We start from the raw sequence: 16,676 nt of genomic DNA on the forward strand, positions 1-16,676 counted from the left end.
CAAATAAAACTAATTAAATAAATAGCTAATAAAATCGGGATGTTACACCTTCGGATTGCTAAGTTATCTCTACTGGTTGCCTTTATGACTATTCACATCTCATCGGACTTCCTACCCTCTTTATGGTACGGATAGCCTCTATGACGATTCGATGACCCTTCGATGACCTGCACATCCAATGTATAGGACTACCTACCCTCAAATGGTATGGATAGTACTATCGCCCAAGGAAAACTTTAAAGTATGGGAAAGACCCTACGAACTAGGGTAGTAACTCTTAAGTGCTTGCTCACAACAAATCAACAAATGCTTTTCACACCCCATTTTCTAACGTTGTCTTTTTAGACATTCTCAAAATCAAACTGTTTTTCTAAACACACACGACACCTTTCAAACATTTCAAACAAACAAGTGAGCTAAGCAAATTAAGAGCCCATGGATAACCATGGATGCAAAGGGTGCTTACATCTTCCCTTTGCATAACTTACCCTCCGAACTCAATCTCTTTTCAAAGAAGGTCTTTCCTATTCTTTTATGCCTTTCCTAATTGGATAAAATAAAAGTCGGTGGCGACTCTTGCTCACCGCAACATTGCTTGCGAAATAATAAAAGTCAGTTCTCCCACCGAGTTACACCACTAGAATAAATTCTTCAAATCTTGGTACATCTTAGTGGCACCCAGATGAACGCTCAAACTGCTCCTGTGACTTTCCTCTAAAATCATCTTTTTCATCTGAGGATCATTAGGAACACAAATTCTATCACGAAACTTTAACACACCTTGCTCGTCCATTTTAAAATCATCACTTTTTCCTTGATTATTCCCAACCATTAAATCTACCAAATTTACATCCAGGAGCTTCCTTTATGCTATCCAAAAACTCGCTATTAATCTTCAACATCCCTAGCATTACACTCTTTTGGGTGTTAGTTCACAAACCAAACTCATATCTCTGAACTGTTTAATTATTTCCAATTCTCTAATCATCATGGCCGACATATGTAATTACTTCCGACTCAAAGCGTCTGCCACAACATTAGCTTTTCCCGGATGGTAATTTAAACTAAAATCATACTCCTTCAATAGTTCTAAACATCTTCGTTGTCTCATATTCAGCTCCTTTTGATCAAATAAGTATTTCAAACTCTTATGATCACTGAACACCTCAAATCTAGAGCCGTATAGATAATGCCTCCAAATTTTTAACACAAAAACCACAACAGCCAATTCTAAATCATGAGTAGGATAATTCCTTTCGTGAATTCTCAATTGTCTCGAAGCATATGCCACCAATTTATCATTTTGCATAAGCACACCACCTAAACCTAACTTAGACGCGTCACAATACACGAAAAATGAGTCCTCGAGATTAGGTAATATTAAAATTGGGGCTATCGTTAATTTCTTCTTTAACTCTGTAAAACTTTCTTCACACTGTGCATCCCACATGAAAGCTCTACCTTTACAAGTAAATTGAGTTAGCGGAAGTGCTAACTTAGAGAATCCTTCAATGAACCTCCTACAGTAACCTGCTAACCCCAAAAAGCTTTGGATTTCCGTAACGGTTTTCGGAGCTTCCTATTGCAGCACTGCATCAACTTTAGAGGAGTCTACAGCAATCCCATCACCTGATATAACATGACCAAGAAATCTAACCTCTCCTATCCAGAATTCACACTTCGACAACTTCTCATAAAGTCATTTTTCTTTCAATACTTGCAATACAATTCGCACATGCTCAACATGCTCCTCTTCAGATTTAGAATAGATTAGGATATCGTCAATAAATACCACTACAAACCGATCCAAATAGGGTCGAAAGATACGGTTCATATACTACATAAATACTCCTGGCACATTAGTAACACCGAAAGGCATCACCGAATATTCATAATGCCCATACCGGGTCATAAAGGCCGTCTTCTGAATATCTTCATCTTTGACTAAAATTTGATGATAACCCGACCTCAAATCAATTTTGCTGAATACCCGAGCACCTACTAACTGGTCCATCAAATCATTTATCCTCGAAAGTGGATACTTGTTCTTAATCGTAACTTTATTCAACTGCCGGTAATCCACACAAAGTCGCATACTACCATCTTTCTTCTTCACTAACAACACTGGAGCTCCCCAAGGTGAAACACTCGGTCTCACAAACTTCTTTTCAAGTAGTTCTTCTAGTTGTTTCTTCAATTCGGTCAATTTAGACGCCGATATCCTATACGGGGCTATCAAAATAGGCTTAGTACCAAGAACAAGATCAATAGTGAACTCCACCTTTCTCTCCGGAGGCACATTAGGAATTTCATCCAGAAAGACTTCGGAAAATTCTCGCACCACTTGTAATTCATCAATTGCAGCCCGATTCTCCCTTGACAAGGATGCCATCAATGCAAACACCTGAACTTCGTCTTTTATTAGCTCATTAAATTGCCTAGAAGATAGAAACTCAACTTCCTTCTCCTCTTCTAGATTAGAAAATCTCATATATTTGTCATAACAATTAATATGAACATAGTTGAATTCCAACTAGTTCATACCTAAGATCACATCAAGACCGCTCAACGGTAAACAAATTAGATCCACAACAAAGTCCCTATCGAATATTGATAGAGGACATTTCAAGCAAACAAGGGATGTAGTCATCGACCCATTAGCTAGAGTGTCATACCCCAAAATTTGCCCACTATATTTCAAGATATTTGGGCTCAGATAGCCTCCACGGGCTCATGCAATCTCTGACTGAAAGCATGTTCACTCTCCTCCTAAGCAATAAAGACCTAAAATAGGGTTTTTAAGGAGAAAGTCAACTGAACTTTGACCGATCATATCTCCCACATGGTACATCATAAATTCCCCAACCAAAGCTCATTCTCAAGGAAATTCAATTATCTACAACTTGGATGTTGGGCCCAAGGTCAAGAAATGCTTCCGCATAAGAGATATGAGCCAAAACATTACAGGTCCTTCTAGAAACTCGCAAAAAGCAGTTTTCTCGCACAAGCCATATCATCAAGATAAAATCTCCAAATGCAAAAAAGCTTTCAAAGTAGCTTGTAGAGGACATCCTAAGCTTTCCAAAAAGTCCTAGAACACCTTCATACGATAAAAATTGAATGAGTTATGATCGGTGCAAGTTGGACAAATTTTGAGAAATGCATAAAGCTTTAATTGACTAATTTCATGTGTTTGAGTAATGGGCCTTATGTTTTGGATTAGCCACGAGATTTAGAGACCTTTCAAGGCCCAAAGACCATTTGATAAGCATTTTTTGATTTTTATTGCATTTATTTTGATTTTACTTATTTAAAATCAATATAAATAAAATCAAAATAAATTAAAATCAAATCATATAAAAGGTTTTCATTCATAAAAGCATGTCCAAATACATCCAACCAAGACCAATTGCACATTAAAAAAGTTGTGGAAAATAGATTTGGATCAAAATAAGAAAGTTTTCATATTTTTTCAAAAGTAAATATTTCCTTCATTGAAAGTTTGATTTTCTTCCACTTCTTCCAACCCTAATTCACCTCATATATATATATATATATATATATATATATATATATATATATATATATATATATATATATATATATATATATATATATATATATATATATAGATAACAATTGCAGCCCTTGGACACGAAACCCTAGCCTTTCAAGCATCCTCCAAAGTTCCAAAAAGTCACAAAAAATAAGAGTTTCGTTTTCAAACTTGCAGGCATCAACCGCTCAAACTAACCATTCCAATCTCCACCTGAGGCAATTTAGGGTAAGTATGGATCCTAATATGAGCCCTTAACGTGTGAAAACTCATAACATGTTTGTTCATATGCATTCATGGTTGTTGCTTTCGTTTTTTACTATATAACGTGTTTTAGTTTGATTTGATGCCTTCGACGTGTTTATAATGTTGTTTAGAACAGGTTTGGATCACCAAAGCTAAGCTATAATGCGTAGAACGTATAACGCCATTGTTAGGGCAAAACGCATGAAGCTCTCGTTTTGCACGATACAGGCCATTTCCGTAAACAATAATAGCACCATTGAATCCGTAGCCATCCCTTTAGGTGATCTGGGTTCCCTTTAATTTATTTTGGATCGTGTTATGTTGGTTTTGAGATTGCAGGAAATTCGAAGAAAATTCCGCAGGTAAAGCCGCGGAAGAATCCGCATCAAATTCCGTAAGTAGCGAGGAAGGAGAAAGTGAACAGTAACGCTGAAAAGGAGACTTGCACGCGTGGCCACCCTGACCTCTCTCATTGGTTGGTCAGCTTTTGGACTCCTCTCTCCGCGTTTGGTTGGCCAGTCAATGGATTGTGGGACCCGTCTGACTCAGCGTTTGATTCTCTCTTGAAAACTTTCAGTTTCTTTTTTTTATTATTTCGTTGGTATAATCAGCAGATGATGAAACTGGCACAGTTGGCAAGAGGGAAGCGCCTGGGATCATAAGGGTGTGGGTTCGAAACCCAGCACCTACACTTATTTTTTTTATGCGTTTTATTTTCTTCTTTCCAAATTATTAACCCTTAATCACTAATTAATTAATAGCTAATTTAATAATTAATAATTAACCTTTATGAACTTAGATAATAAATTAGTGAAATAATTAAAATAAAAATAATGTTAGGATTAGATTTTATTTTGATTTGCAAATAATTCTAATTTATTTCTAATTAAGCAAAAAAAAAAACTCACAAAATCAAATAAAATAAAATTAGGTTTTTTTTATAGTTAATTTAACTTTTATTGTATGTAACTAGAAATAAATTTAATTAACTCCTTTAATTTTGAATAATAAAAATTAAATTATTTAATTAGTATAAATTTATTTAGTAAATAATTTTAAAATTTTTAGGACTTAGTTCATTCGACGTTTATAATTAGTCTAAGGTAATTTCGAACCAATTTCAATTAAAATCAATCTTATCTTCTCTCGATTTCTTCTCTCATCTCAAAATCCCTTGTATGGTGCGTGTTTGTTATTTTATACCTCTTATTCGGATATTAGAATGTACATAGGTGAAAAAATGTAAATATCATAGTGAATATCTTTATGTTTCTGCACTTTTAAATTCCTGTATTTTATTGTATATATTGCTTAGATGTATGCTAATTAGGGTGTGTATGGCAAGATAAATTAATCGTTAGCTCACAAAAAATAAGATAAATCATAATTGAATACAACACACTTTGCACGCACTCACCCTTAGGGTACGCCCCTCTTGGTTGCCTTTAGAAATAAGGTCGTGTCCCTCGAATGTAGAGGTACCTATTAGCAAAAGTCCCTCGATTAAAAATCATCGCAAAGATCATAAGTCCCTCGATGACCCACGATGTTGCCTACGATGATATGATCTAGTCCCTCAAATGGTTGCCTAACGAAAGATGATTGTCCCTCCGATATTGCTAAAAGGTACCTCTACTTGTTGCCTTCGAACGACCTCGAGACCCTTCGATGACCCGCACGTCCAATAGATAGGACTACCTACCTACAAATGGTATGGTTCCCTTAAATGAAAGTCGAAAGTATAGGAAAGACCAAACATAGGGTAAGTAGCCTTTAGTTTGCTTGCTCAATATAAAATTGCTTTTCACACCCCGTTTTTCAACACTGTCTCTTCAGACATATTCAAATCAAACTATTTCTCAAAACACACACATACTATGCCTTTTTCAAGTTTTTCAAACAAAACAAAATGAGCTAAGCAAACTAAGAGCCCGTAGATAACTACGGATGAAAAGGGTGCCAACACCTTCCCTTTTCATAACTTACCCCCTGAACTCTTTTTCTCAAAAGGTCTTTCTTGTACTTTTATACCTTTCCACAATTGGACAAAATAAAAGTCGGTGGCGACTCTTGCTCACCGCAACATTGGTTGTTTACAAAAATAAAAGTCAGTTCACCGAGTTACAGAACTGGCGACTCTGCTGGGGAAATATTTTTAAGAGGGGTTTACCTTAGGGTTTAGTTCATTATAAATGTTCTCAATTGTTTGTTTTGTGTGCTTTATTTTTAAGGGTATTGTTTGGGTTTACTTGTGTGAAAGATCCTACACCCGGATCTAGTGTACCTTAGGTTTGTGGCAATAGACCAAGGAGACTGTACGGCTCGTCCCGATATGGTTGATCTGGTGGCCACTGTTAGTGTGATACATTGGTTTGTCCTGATGGCCCTTGAACATGATCGAGGAGACATTTGGCTGCCGCGTGGTGTCATTAAGCACTAATTTGCCCTTAGAACCCTAGTTGAACTTGACTTTGGCCTATAGGAAGTAGCAAGATGGCTGGCTTTGGATTCCTGACTGAAGCTGGTTGATACTCAAAGCTACACTTATTGAGATCAATCTTTCAAGATGTTTTCGGTCAGCCACCCGAGCGCTGACTGAGATAATGCTTTCGAGAACGATCGTCGAGATGAGCACCATAGAACTCGGTTACTTTTTAGGACAGGTTGAACCAACTAAACGTCAGTGGGGAGGGTACTTACCTACGAACTTCAAGCAAGCCTTTAAACCTAAGGACATTTGTGTGACTTGTTTGTGTGTGCTACTAACCCTTTGATTTCCATGCAGGTTTTTGTAGTAGGACTTGCTCGTCCTTATTATCTCACGTTTTGCCTAATACACTGCATTCGCATAACATCATGACATCATGGCATCATGAGCATAGCATGTTAACTAACCCTTTCAAGGATCTTAGGGATTTAGGGCGCACAATTTCAGGTGCTCTTATCAAGGACTGAATTCCTGTCTAGGGGCAAGAGGATTTATTTTCCTCTAGCCACATGTCTTCCAATTCAAAGACACAGTACCTATCAAGGGGCAAGAGGATTTATTTTCCTCTAGCCATACGCCTTAAAATTCAGAGGTATCCTGAATCAGAGGCTATGACCCACTGGACATGGTGAGCTTGATTCTCGTAGAAAGACGTCCAAAATGAAAATTCTTCAGACGAAGATGCAATCAACTCTTTTTCTAAAGCTGCAAATTAAATTTCTTAAGGATCCTTGAAAACATTGCATATGCATATCATAAACATTGCATAACAGGTTTCTATGAACATGAACAGGATACTCATCTTCTTGCTATTTATTTCAGCTAAGAAAATGAATCATCTCGAGCAATCAGTCAAGGACCTACAAGCACAAAACGCTGAATTCCAAGCCCTGATCCTGAATTTGTCCAAGGGGCAGGAAGAGCTGAAGACACTCCTTACTAAGAAGGAGAAGAAGACCAAGAAGACTGTGGGTCTTCTCAATATGGGAAGAAGATTTCGAGGCCCTCTCAGAAAGGTCAAAGAAATCGAAGAGGAGACTGAACAAGAGGAAGGTGCTAGTGGCAAGACTGATCAAACGAGCAACAACGGTTCTGGCAAGCAAGACGAGGAAGAGGAGGAGTACTATGATGACGAAGAGTATCCGGAGGATAAGTACAGACAGTTGGAGGAACGAATGAAGGCTGTGGAAATCCAGAAGATACCAGGACTAGACTTTGAGGAACTAGGGCTCATCTCATGAGTTGTGATCCCTCCAAAGTTCAAAACTCCGACCTTTGCAAAGTATGATGGAGTCTCTTGTCCCAAATTGCACCTAAAATCATATGTGAGAAAGATCCAACCTCACACCGCTGACAAAATGTTGTGGATCCACTTGTTCCAAGAGAGTTTGTCAGGAACTCAACTCGAATGGTACTATCAGCTGGAGGGTACCAATATCCGCACTTGGGAGGACTTGGTTGTTGCTTTCTACACGCAATACCAATATAATGCTGATCTCGCACCGACTCGTACACAACTGCAGAGTATGTCCATGGTCCGAGAGAAAGTTTTAAGGAGTATGCGCAAAAGTGGAGGGATTTGGCTGGCAGAGTTCAACCTCCTCTGGCTGACAGAGAGCTAGTCGACATGTTCATGGGTACTTTGACTGGTCCATTTTATAGTTATTTGCTGGGAAGCTCATCAGCTGGATTTATTGACTTGATATTGACTGGAGAACGCGTCAAAAGTGGCATCCGAAACGGAAAGATTCAAGTGGCTACAACTTCTAATGTTACAAAGAAGCCATACAACTGGAAGAATGAATCCAACACTGTAGGGGCAGTCCTGGGCTCAGGTCAAGCGCCAACGCAACAACAATGCAATAATCAACGCAAGCAGAACGCACCCAAAAGACAATTCACCAAGATCAACATGACTTTGGCCGAAGTGTTACCACAGTTGCTGAAGGAAGGGTTGATTGCATTGAAGGATCTTCCTCTGAAGCCTAATACTTCATCTCATAAATATAATCCCAATGCAAGATGTGCTTATCACTCTGACAGCATTGGATATGACACAAATGATTGCTGGCCATTGAAGAACAAAATCCAAGACATGATTGATGCTGGTGAAATTGAGTTTGATCCTCCTAAAACTCATGTTCCCAATCATGACAAGACTGCTTGACCTCTATAAGGAGGACTTTTAGATCATCAATTTTTACTTGCATTCGCAATTTCTATTCTGTTTGTTTAAACATTTGAATTATGCTAGACATTATTTATTTTAAATAATCATCATCAATGCTTTGCTTGTGTTTGTCTTGAATTATTTCTTCTCTTATTAATACAATAAAACTTAGTTTTACTTTGTTTCCCTTTATGATATTCAAACTCTCGTTAAAATTGTGAGCCTTTCGAGGGAGGATGACGAAAACGATACCGCAACCTCATACAGTATGCTTTTGAACAGACTGTGCTAACGACGTACAGGCATTGTTTCAATTCCTAAACAGTGGAGATATAAGGATGATAATCCCTCGTCAACCCCTTTGAGCCTAAGAAGTGGAAGTTTTCTTTCTCGTACAGATTAAAACCTTGATCATAACCTGGGGCAGGGTAGTTACTCAGTTAACTCAATTATACTAACTGTTGTTTACACAAATAATGATGGGTTCCCGCAACCATTAAGTCAGGCAGTCAACATCTATCAAAAGAAAAAGCTGTTAAGTAAAAACCTATGAAGGAGACTTATCAAAATCGAAACATCCCGCTGACTGTAATCTCAAAATAAACAGTTCAGGCAAAAGTTAAGGATAACAAAGTCAAAAAAGAGGTCATTAAAAATCCTCGACAAAAGAAAAAGAATTACAAAAAGAAAATAATGATGACTGCCTTGCGAATAAACTTCTGGGTTTTTGAACCATCATCAATGTCAATGTTACAATTCCAAAGTCTTTTGGAGCACGAATGCACAGTTAGCTGAGCATAGGGCTGGAGAACATCACGAAGATTGGGATGGGTACAAATATACTTTGAGCCATTATCCTTTGTTTCTTAAACCCGTGAACCAAGCCACGTTACAACCCTTAAAAGTCCTAATTGAAGCATGGTTAGTTCGAAAGCGTACTGTTACCAAAGGTATCCTGACTCCTTAAGGTCTACTACAAAGCCTGAGTTGATATCATGTTTTTACAAATATCGCTTTCCTATATCTTTTGTTTTACTAAAAATGTTTTAAAACTTCAAGACAAATGTATGTATTGCATTTTTATGAGTGGCATTATAAAACATTTCTGCTACATAATTTCAAATCTTTAACATCAGAAAGAATTTGCATAGGGTATGACTAATGACTAAAAGTTCTCCCAATAAGATTAAATTGCAGAGATGTCTCATACGCTTGATTCAGTCATCTAAACAGCTTGTATATACAAGAGGCATGACATATTATTACTCCATCTACCAAGGGCAATCTGGTCACAATTCATAGAATCTCTCAAAGACGCCAAACTATCGGAAAGGCTAGGCTATCACTGGGGGCATGTTGCGTTAGTCACAAATCTCAGCAAGAGCTTTCAGCTACCAGCATCAGATGGTGCCAGCATCTATCTCACCTTCGAAGTTCTAATTCTAATCTCAAGCATCAAGCATACAAGGTTACTAAATCCAGGGGCAGCTAGACTCCCAGGTTAAAAAATGTTTTCCAATAACAAGTACCTGAAGACAAGGGGCAACAAAAACATGTCTGTGAATCTTCCCCACAAAGTTATTTTCACAATATATCCCCACAAAGTAATCCTCGAAAAATCATCGTCAAATAAACTCTTCCCAACAGAGGCTCGGTTCCCCGATAGAGCTTATGTCTCCAATACCGCCGGTTCTCTGACACAATCTTCTTCTTCAATAGGGTGTGTTCAAACTCACCATTCCCATTAGAAGTTGACACTCACAGTCAAGCTCGATCAGATTCTACATCAAAAGATTATTACTCTCTCTTGTCCCTAGGATATATCAGGATCAGGTCATTCAAGCTACTCGCATCCCCAAGCAAAGATTCAAAATCCCCAGCTGGATATCCTCGAACGGAAGACAGGAATTCATAATCACCCTGTCAATATCTCCCGTAGTATACAGAGATTTACTTTCTCAAACTCGCGGTTTCTACACGGAGATACCAATATGCTTCGACTATATAGTCCATCTCTGCATCATTCATAATACATACATAACGTGCATCATCCTCTTTTATTTTGAGAACCTCATTCACATTACACATGCATCATGACATTGCATAAAAAACTAATCTCGCCTTTTAGGTCGACCAATAGGTTATGCAACTATCGTCAACAAATTAAATGTAGCCTAAAGTATGGCTCTTTCAGATATGGTTTAATGAATAACTCGTTCTGATGTCCTACTTCCAGATATGGTCTAATGTACGACTCGTTCTGGTATTCCTCTTCAGATATAGTCTAATGAATAACTCGTTCTGACATACTTCCAGATATGGTCTAATGTACGACTCGTTCTGGTATCCTTCATCAGATATGGTCTAAATGTATGGCTCATTCTGATGTTTCTCCTTCAGATATGGTTTAATGGATAACTCGTTCTGATGTCCTTCACCAGATATGGTCTAATGTATGACTCGTTCTGATGTTCTCCTTTAGATATGGTTTGATGAATAACTCGTTCTGATGTCCTACTTCCAGATATGATCTAATGTACGACTCGTTCTGGTATCCTTCATCAGATATGGTCTAATGTATGGCTCGTTCTGATGTTCTCCTTCAGATATGGTTTGATGAATAACTCGTTCTGATGTCCTACTTCCAGATATGGTTTAATGTACGACTCGTTCTGGTATCCTTCATCAGATATGGTCTAAATGTATGGCTCATTCTGATGTTTCTCCTTCAGATATGGTTTAATGGATAACTCGTTCTGGTGTCCTACTTCCAGATATGGTCTAATGTACGACTCGTTCTAGTATTCCTCTTCAGATATGGTCTAATGAATGACTCGTTTTGGCACTCTCTACCGGATATAGTCTAATGAATGGCCCTTTCTGATATTCTCCTTCAGATAGAGTCTAATGAATGACTCACTCTTCAAATGAAGTTTAATGTACTACTCACTCTTTCGGATGTAGTCTACTGTACGGCTCCTTCCGACATCTCCTTCAGATTCCAACAAACACTTATCAATGCTTCAAGCTCGGATATAGTCTATTGTACGACTAATTCTGACTTTCATATTATTATTAGCTGGATGGCATCTTTAAGCCCGTCTCTAAAAAGTCCCTACATCATCAAGGGCAAATTTCTCGGTATTCTAGTGTTCAATCTCCTTCAACCTTCAGATTCCGACTGGCACCCGAGCCAATCTACATCCTCAGGTTTAAGAAAATTGAACAGGGGCAGCTGTCATACCCCAAAATTTGCCCACTATATTTCAAGATATTTGGGCTCAGATAGCCTCCACGGGCTCATGCAATCTCTGACTGAAAGCATGTTCACTCTCCTCCTAAGCAATAAAGACCTAAACTAGGGTTTTTAAGGAGAAAGTCAACTGAACTTTGACTGATCATATCTCCCACATGGTACATCATAAATTCCCCAACCAAAGCTCATTCTCAAGGAAATTCAATTATCTACAACTTGGATGTTGGGCCCAAGGTCAAGAAATGCTTCCGCATAAGAGATATGAGCCAAAACATTACAGGTCCTTCTAGAAACTCGCAAAAAGCAGTTTTCTCGCACAAGCCATATCATCAAGATAAAATCTCCAAATGCAAAAAAGCTTTCAAAGTAGCTTGTAGAGGACATCCTAAGCTTTCCAAAAAGTCCTAGAACACCTTCATACGATAAAAATTGAATGAGTTATGATCGGTGCAAGTTGGACAAAATTTGAGAAATGCATAAAGCTTTAATTGACTAATTTCATGTGTTTGAGTAATGGGCCTTATGTTTTGGATTAGCCACGAGATTTAGAGACCATTCAAGGCCCAAAGACCATTTGATAAGCATTTTTTTATTTTTATTGCATTTATTTTGATTTTATTTATTTAAAATCAATATAAATCAAATAAAATCAAAATAAATTAAAATCAAATCATATAAAAGGTTTCCATTCATAAAAGCATGTCCAAAATAACATGTTTGTTCATATGCATTCATGGTTGTTGCTTTCGTTTTTTTACTATATAACGTGTTTTAGTTTGATTTGATGCCTTCGACGTGTTTATAATGTTGTTTAGAACAGGTTTGGATCACCAAAGCTAAGCTATAATGCGTAGAACGTATAACGCCATTGCTAGGGCAAAACGCATGAAGCTCTCGTTTTCCACAATACAGGCCATTTCCGTAAAAGATAATAGCACCATTGAATCCGTAGCCATCCCTTTAGGTGATCTGGGTTCCCTTTAATTTATTTTGGATCGTGTTATGTTGGTTTTGAGATTGCAGGAAATTCGAAGAAAATTCCGCAGGTAAAGCCGCGAAAGAGTCCGCAGCAAATTCTGTAAGTAGCGAGGAAGGAGAAAGTGAACAGTAACGCTGAAAAGGAGACTTGCACGCGTGGCCACCCTGACCTCTCTCATTGGTTGGTCAGCTTTTGGACTCCTCTCTCCGCGTTTGGTTGGCCAGTCAATGGATAGTGGGACCCGTCTGACTCAGCGTTTGATTCTCTCTTGAAAACTTTCAGTTTTTTTATTTATTTATTTCGTTGGTATAATCTCAGATGATGAAACTGGCACAGTTGGCAAGAGGGAAGCGCCTGGGATCATAAGGGTGTGGGTTCGAAACCCAACACCTACAATTATTTTTTTTATGCGTTTTATTTTCTTCTTTCCAAATTATTAACCCTTAATCACTAATTAATTAATAGCTAATTTAATAATTAATAATTAACCTTTATGAACTAAGATAATAAATTAGTGAAATAATTAAAATAAAAATAATGTTAGGATTAGATTTTATTTTGATTTGAAAATAATTCTAATTTATTTCTAATTAAGCAAAAAAAAAAACTCACAAAATCAAATAAAATAAAATTAGGTTTTTTTTTTATAGTTAATTTAACTTTTATTGTATGTAACTAGAAATAAATTTAATTAACTCCTTTAATTTTGAATAATAAAAATTAAATTATTTAATTAGTATAAATTTATTTAGTAAATAATTTTAAAATTTTTAGGACTTAGTTCATTCGACGTTTATAATTAGTCTAAGTTAATTTCGAACCAATTTCAATTAAAATCAATCTTATCTTCTCCCGATTTCTTCTCTCATCTCAAAATCCCTTGTATGGCGCGTGTTTGTTATTTAATACCTCTTATTCGGATATTAGAATGTACATAGGTGAAAAAATGTAAATATCATAGTGAATATCTTTATGTTTCTGCACTTTTAAATTCCTGTATTTTATTGTATATATTGCTTAGATGTATGTTAATTAGGGTGTCTATGGCAAGATAAATTAATCGTTAGCTCACAAAAAATAAGATAAATCATAATTGAATACAACACACTTTGCACGCACTCACCCTTAGGGTACGCCCCTCTTGGTTGCCTTTAGAAATAAGGTCGAGTCCCTCGAATGTAGAGGTACCTATTAGCAAAAGTCCCTCGATTAAAAATCATCGCAAAGATCATAAGTCCCTCGATGACCCACGATGTTGCCTACGATGATATGATCTAGTCCCTCAAATGGTTGCCTAACGAAAGATGATTGTCCCTCCGATATTGCTAAAAGGTACCTCTACTTGTTGCCTTCAAACGACCTCGAGACCCTTCGATGACCCGCACGTCCAATAGATAGGACTACCTACCTACAAATGGTATGGTTAGTGTTATCCCTTAAATGAAAGTCGAAAGTGTAGGAAAGACCAAACATAGGGTAAGTAGCCTTTAGTTTGCTTGCTCAATATAAAAATGCTTTTCACACCCCGTTTTTCAACACTGTCTCTTCAGACATATTCAAGTCAAACTATTTCTCAAAACACACACATACTATGCCTTTTTCAAGCTTTTCAAACAAAACAAAATGAGCTAAGCAAACTAAGAGCCCGTAGATAACTACGGATGAAAAGGGTGCCAACACCTTCCCTTTTCATAACTTACCCCCCGAACTCTTTTTCTCAAAAGGTCTTTCCTCTACTTTTATACCTTTCCACAATTGGACAAAATAAAAGTCGGTGGCGACTCTTGCTCACGGCAACATTGGTTGTTTACAAAAATAAAAGTCAGTTCACCGAGTTACAGAGTAGCACCAGTATCAATAATAGTAATTAAAGGAATTTTATTAATGAAGCATATACCTCTGATCAACCGATCATTACTAGATGTCTGAGTCTCAGCCAGAGCAAAAACCTTTCCACCCGCTTGCGCCTTCTTTGGATTTTTACATTGAGTGTTGACGTGTTCTTCCTCACCACAGTTAAAACATACAATTGTCTTAAAATTGCAATCTGTAATCTCATGGCCAGCTTTTCCGCAATGAAAACATCTCTTTGCTTCTCCGGTACAAACATTACTTTTGTGACCCGGTTTTCCACATTTGAAGCATACTATACCAGCAGGAGCATCTCCCCCACTAGTCCTCTGACCCTGTGCAGATTTTTGTTTACCCTTGCCAGCTGAAGTATCATACGGCTTGCCACGGTTCTGGTGACTCTTATTCCTCTTCTCACTGATCATTTTATAGTGAGTAGTGCTATCTTCCTCATAGATCCGGCAACTATCCACCAAGTCAACAAATACCCGAATCTTCTGATAGCTAATAGCCTTCTTAATTTTTGGGCGCAACTCGTTCTCGAACTTGATGCACTTCGAGAACTCTCTATTTGGTCCATCATAGAGCTTGTAGAACTTAGCCAGCTCACCAAAGTTCGCAGCACAAGCAGTGATTGACATGCTCCCTTGTATCAGCTTAAGGAACTCGATCTCTTTCTTGCCACGAACATCCTCAGGAAAGTACTTCCTCGGGAACTCCCTACGAAACATAGCCCAAGTCACTTCCTCACTACCAACTTTCAGTCTCTGGCAAGTCTCCAACCACCAGTCATCAGCCACCTTCGCTAGCATGTGGATACCATATTGAACCTTTTCTCTAGAGTGCAATCCATCACACATAATATTCTCTCGATCTCCTTCAACCAATTCATTGCACCATCAGGGTCAGAGGTACCCTTGAAGACAGGCGAATTCTCTCTCTGGAAGGTATCCAAACTGCGAGACCCAGCATTCTCGCTAACGTTCAGCTGATTCTCCATAGCATGAGCCATGACTTCCAAATCAGCAGCAATCGCGACATCGTTTCTTCCAGCCATCTTCCTTTGATTCATACCAAACAGTAAACAACGTTTAGGCAACTAATATGACAATGCTCGATTGTCAAACGACACTACAGACTCGACAACTTAGTCGGACGGATCGACCTACTCTGATACCAATTGTAACACCTCATTTCCCTATCGTATAACTAAATAAATAATCAAATTAAAAAAGCATATCAATCATTATCAAATGGGATGCTACATCGAAACATCAAACAGTTATTGCTCAAATTTGAAATTAAAGATACATAACCCAGATGATCGGATGAACCGACATAAAATACCATAGAATTCAACTTTTCTCTATTAATGCGGCAGAAATAAGCCAACACAAAGAAATCGTCATCTCATACAATTTAGAATAACATCTTCCCAATATAGTCAGAAGGGTACTCAACAATTTTAAAATCTTCAAAACAAACAGGATGTCAGCATCTGAGTTGGTAGAGTTGAGGAAGCAATTAGAGGATTTATTTGAGAATAAGTTTGTGAGACCAAGTGTATCACCGTGGGGAGCTCCGATGTTGCAAGTGAAAAAGAAAGATGGAAGTATGAGGCTATGTGTTAATTATAGGTAATTGAATAAAGTAACAATCAAGAACAAGTATCCACTTCTGAGAATAGATGATTTGATGGATAAATTGGCGGGTGCATGTGTGTTTAGCAAGATTGACTATCGGGTTATCACCAGATTAGAGTGAAAGATGAAGATATTTAGAAAATGACTTTCAAAAACTCGTTATGGACATTATAAGTATTCGATGATGCCTTTGGTGTTACTAATGCACCAGGAGTATTTATGGACTATATGAACTGCATCTTCCATACTTACTTAGATCGGTTTGTGGTGGTATTTATTAATGATATTCTGATTTACTCTAAGTTGGAAGAAGATCATGTTGAACATTTGAGAGTAGTATTGTAAGTTTTAAAGAGAAGCAATTGTATGCAAAGCTATTCAAATGTGAGTTTTGGTTAGAGACAGTTAGTTTTCTTGGTCATGTCATTTCAGGTGATGGTATTGATGTGTATCCATCCAAAGTAGATGCGGTGTTGAAATGGGAAAC

General features: G+C 37.6%; 1 protein-coding gene across 1 annotated transcript; it reads right to left on the minus strand.

Moving 5' to 3' along the window:
• Positions 1-14,295: 14,295 nt before the first annotated feature.
• LOC131613538 (uncharacterized) lies at positions 14,296-15,603 on the minus strand. Its single transcript, XM_058885199.1, has 3 exons — positions 15,462-15,603; positions 14,593-15,351; positions 14,296-14,300 (listed from the first exon to the last, which is right to left on the minus strand). The coding sequence occupies exons 1-3, from the start codon at positions 15,601-15,603 to the stop codon at positions 14,296-14,298; spliced, it is 906 nt and encodes a 301-aa protein (XP_058741182.1).
• Positions 15,604-16,676: the final 1,073 nt, after the last annotated feature.

The sequence above is a fragment of the Vicia villosa genome, linkage group LG6, assembly GCF_029867415.1.
Source record: "Vicia villosa cultivar HV-30 ecotype Madison, WI linkage group LG6, Vvil1.0, whole genome shotgun sequence".
In the NCBI taxonomy this organism is placed as follows: domain Eukaryota; kingdom Viridiplantae; phylum Streptophyta; class Magnoliopsida; order Fabales; family Fabaceae; genus Vicia; species Vicia villosa.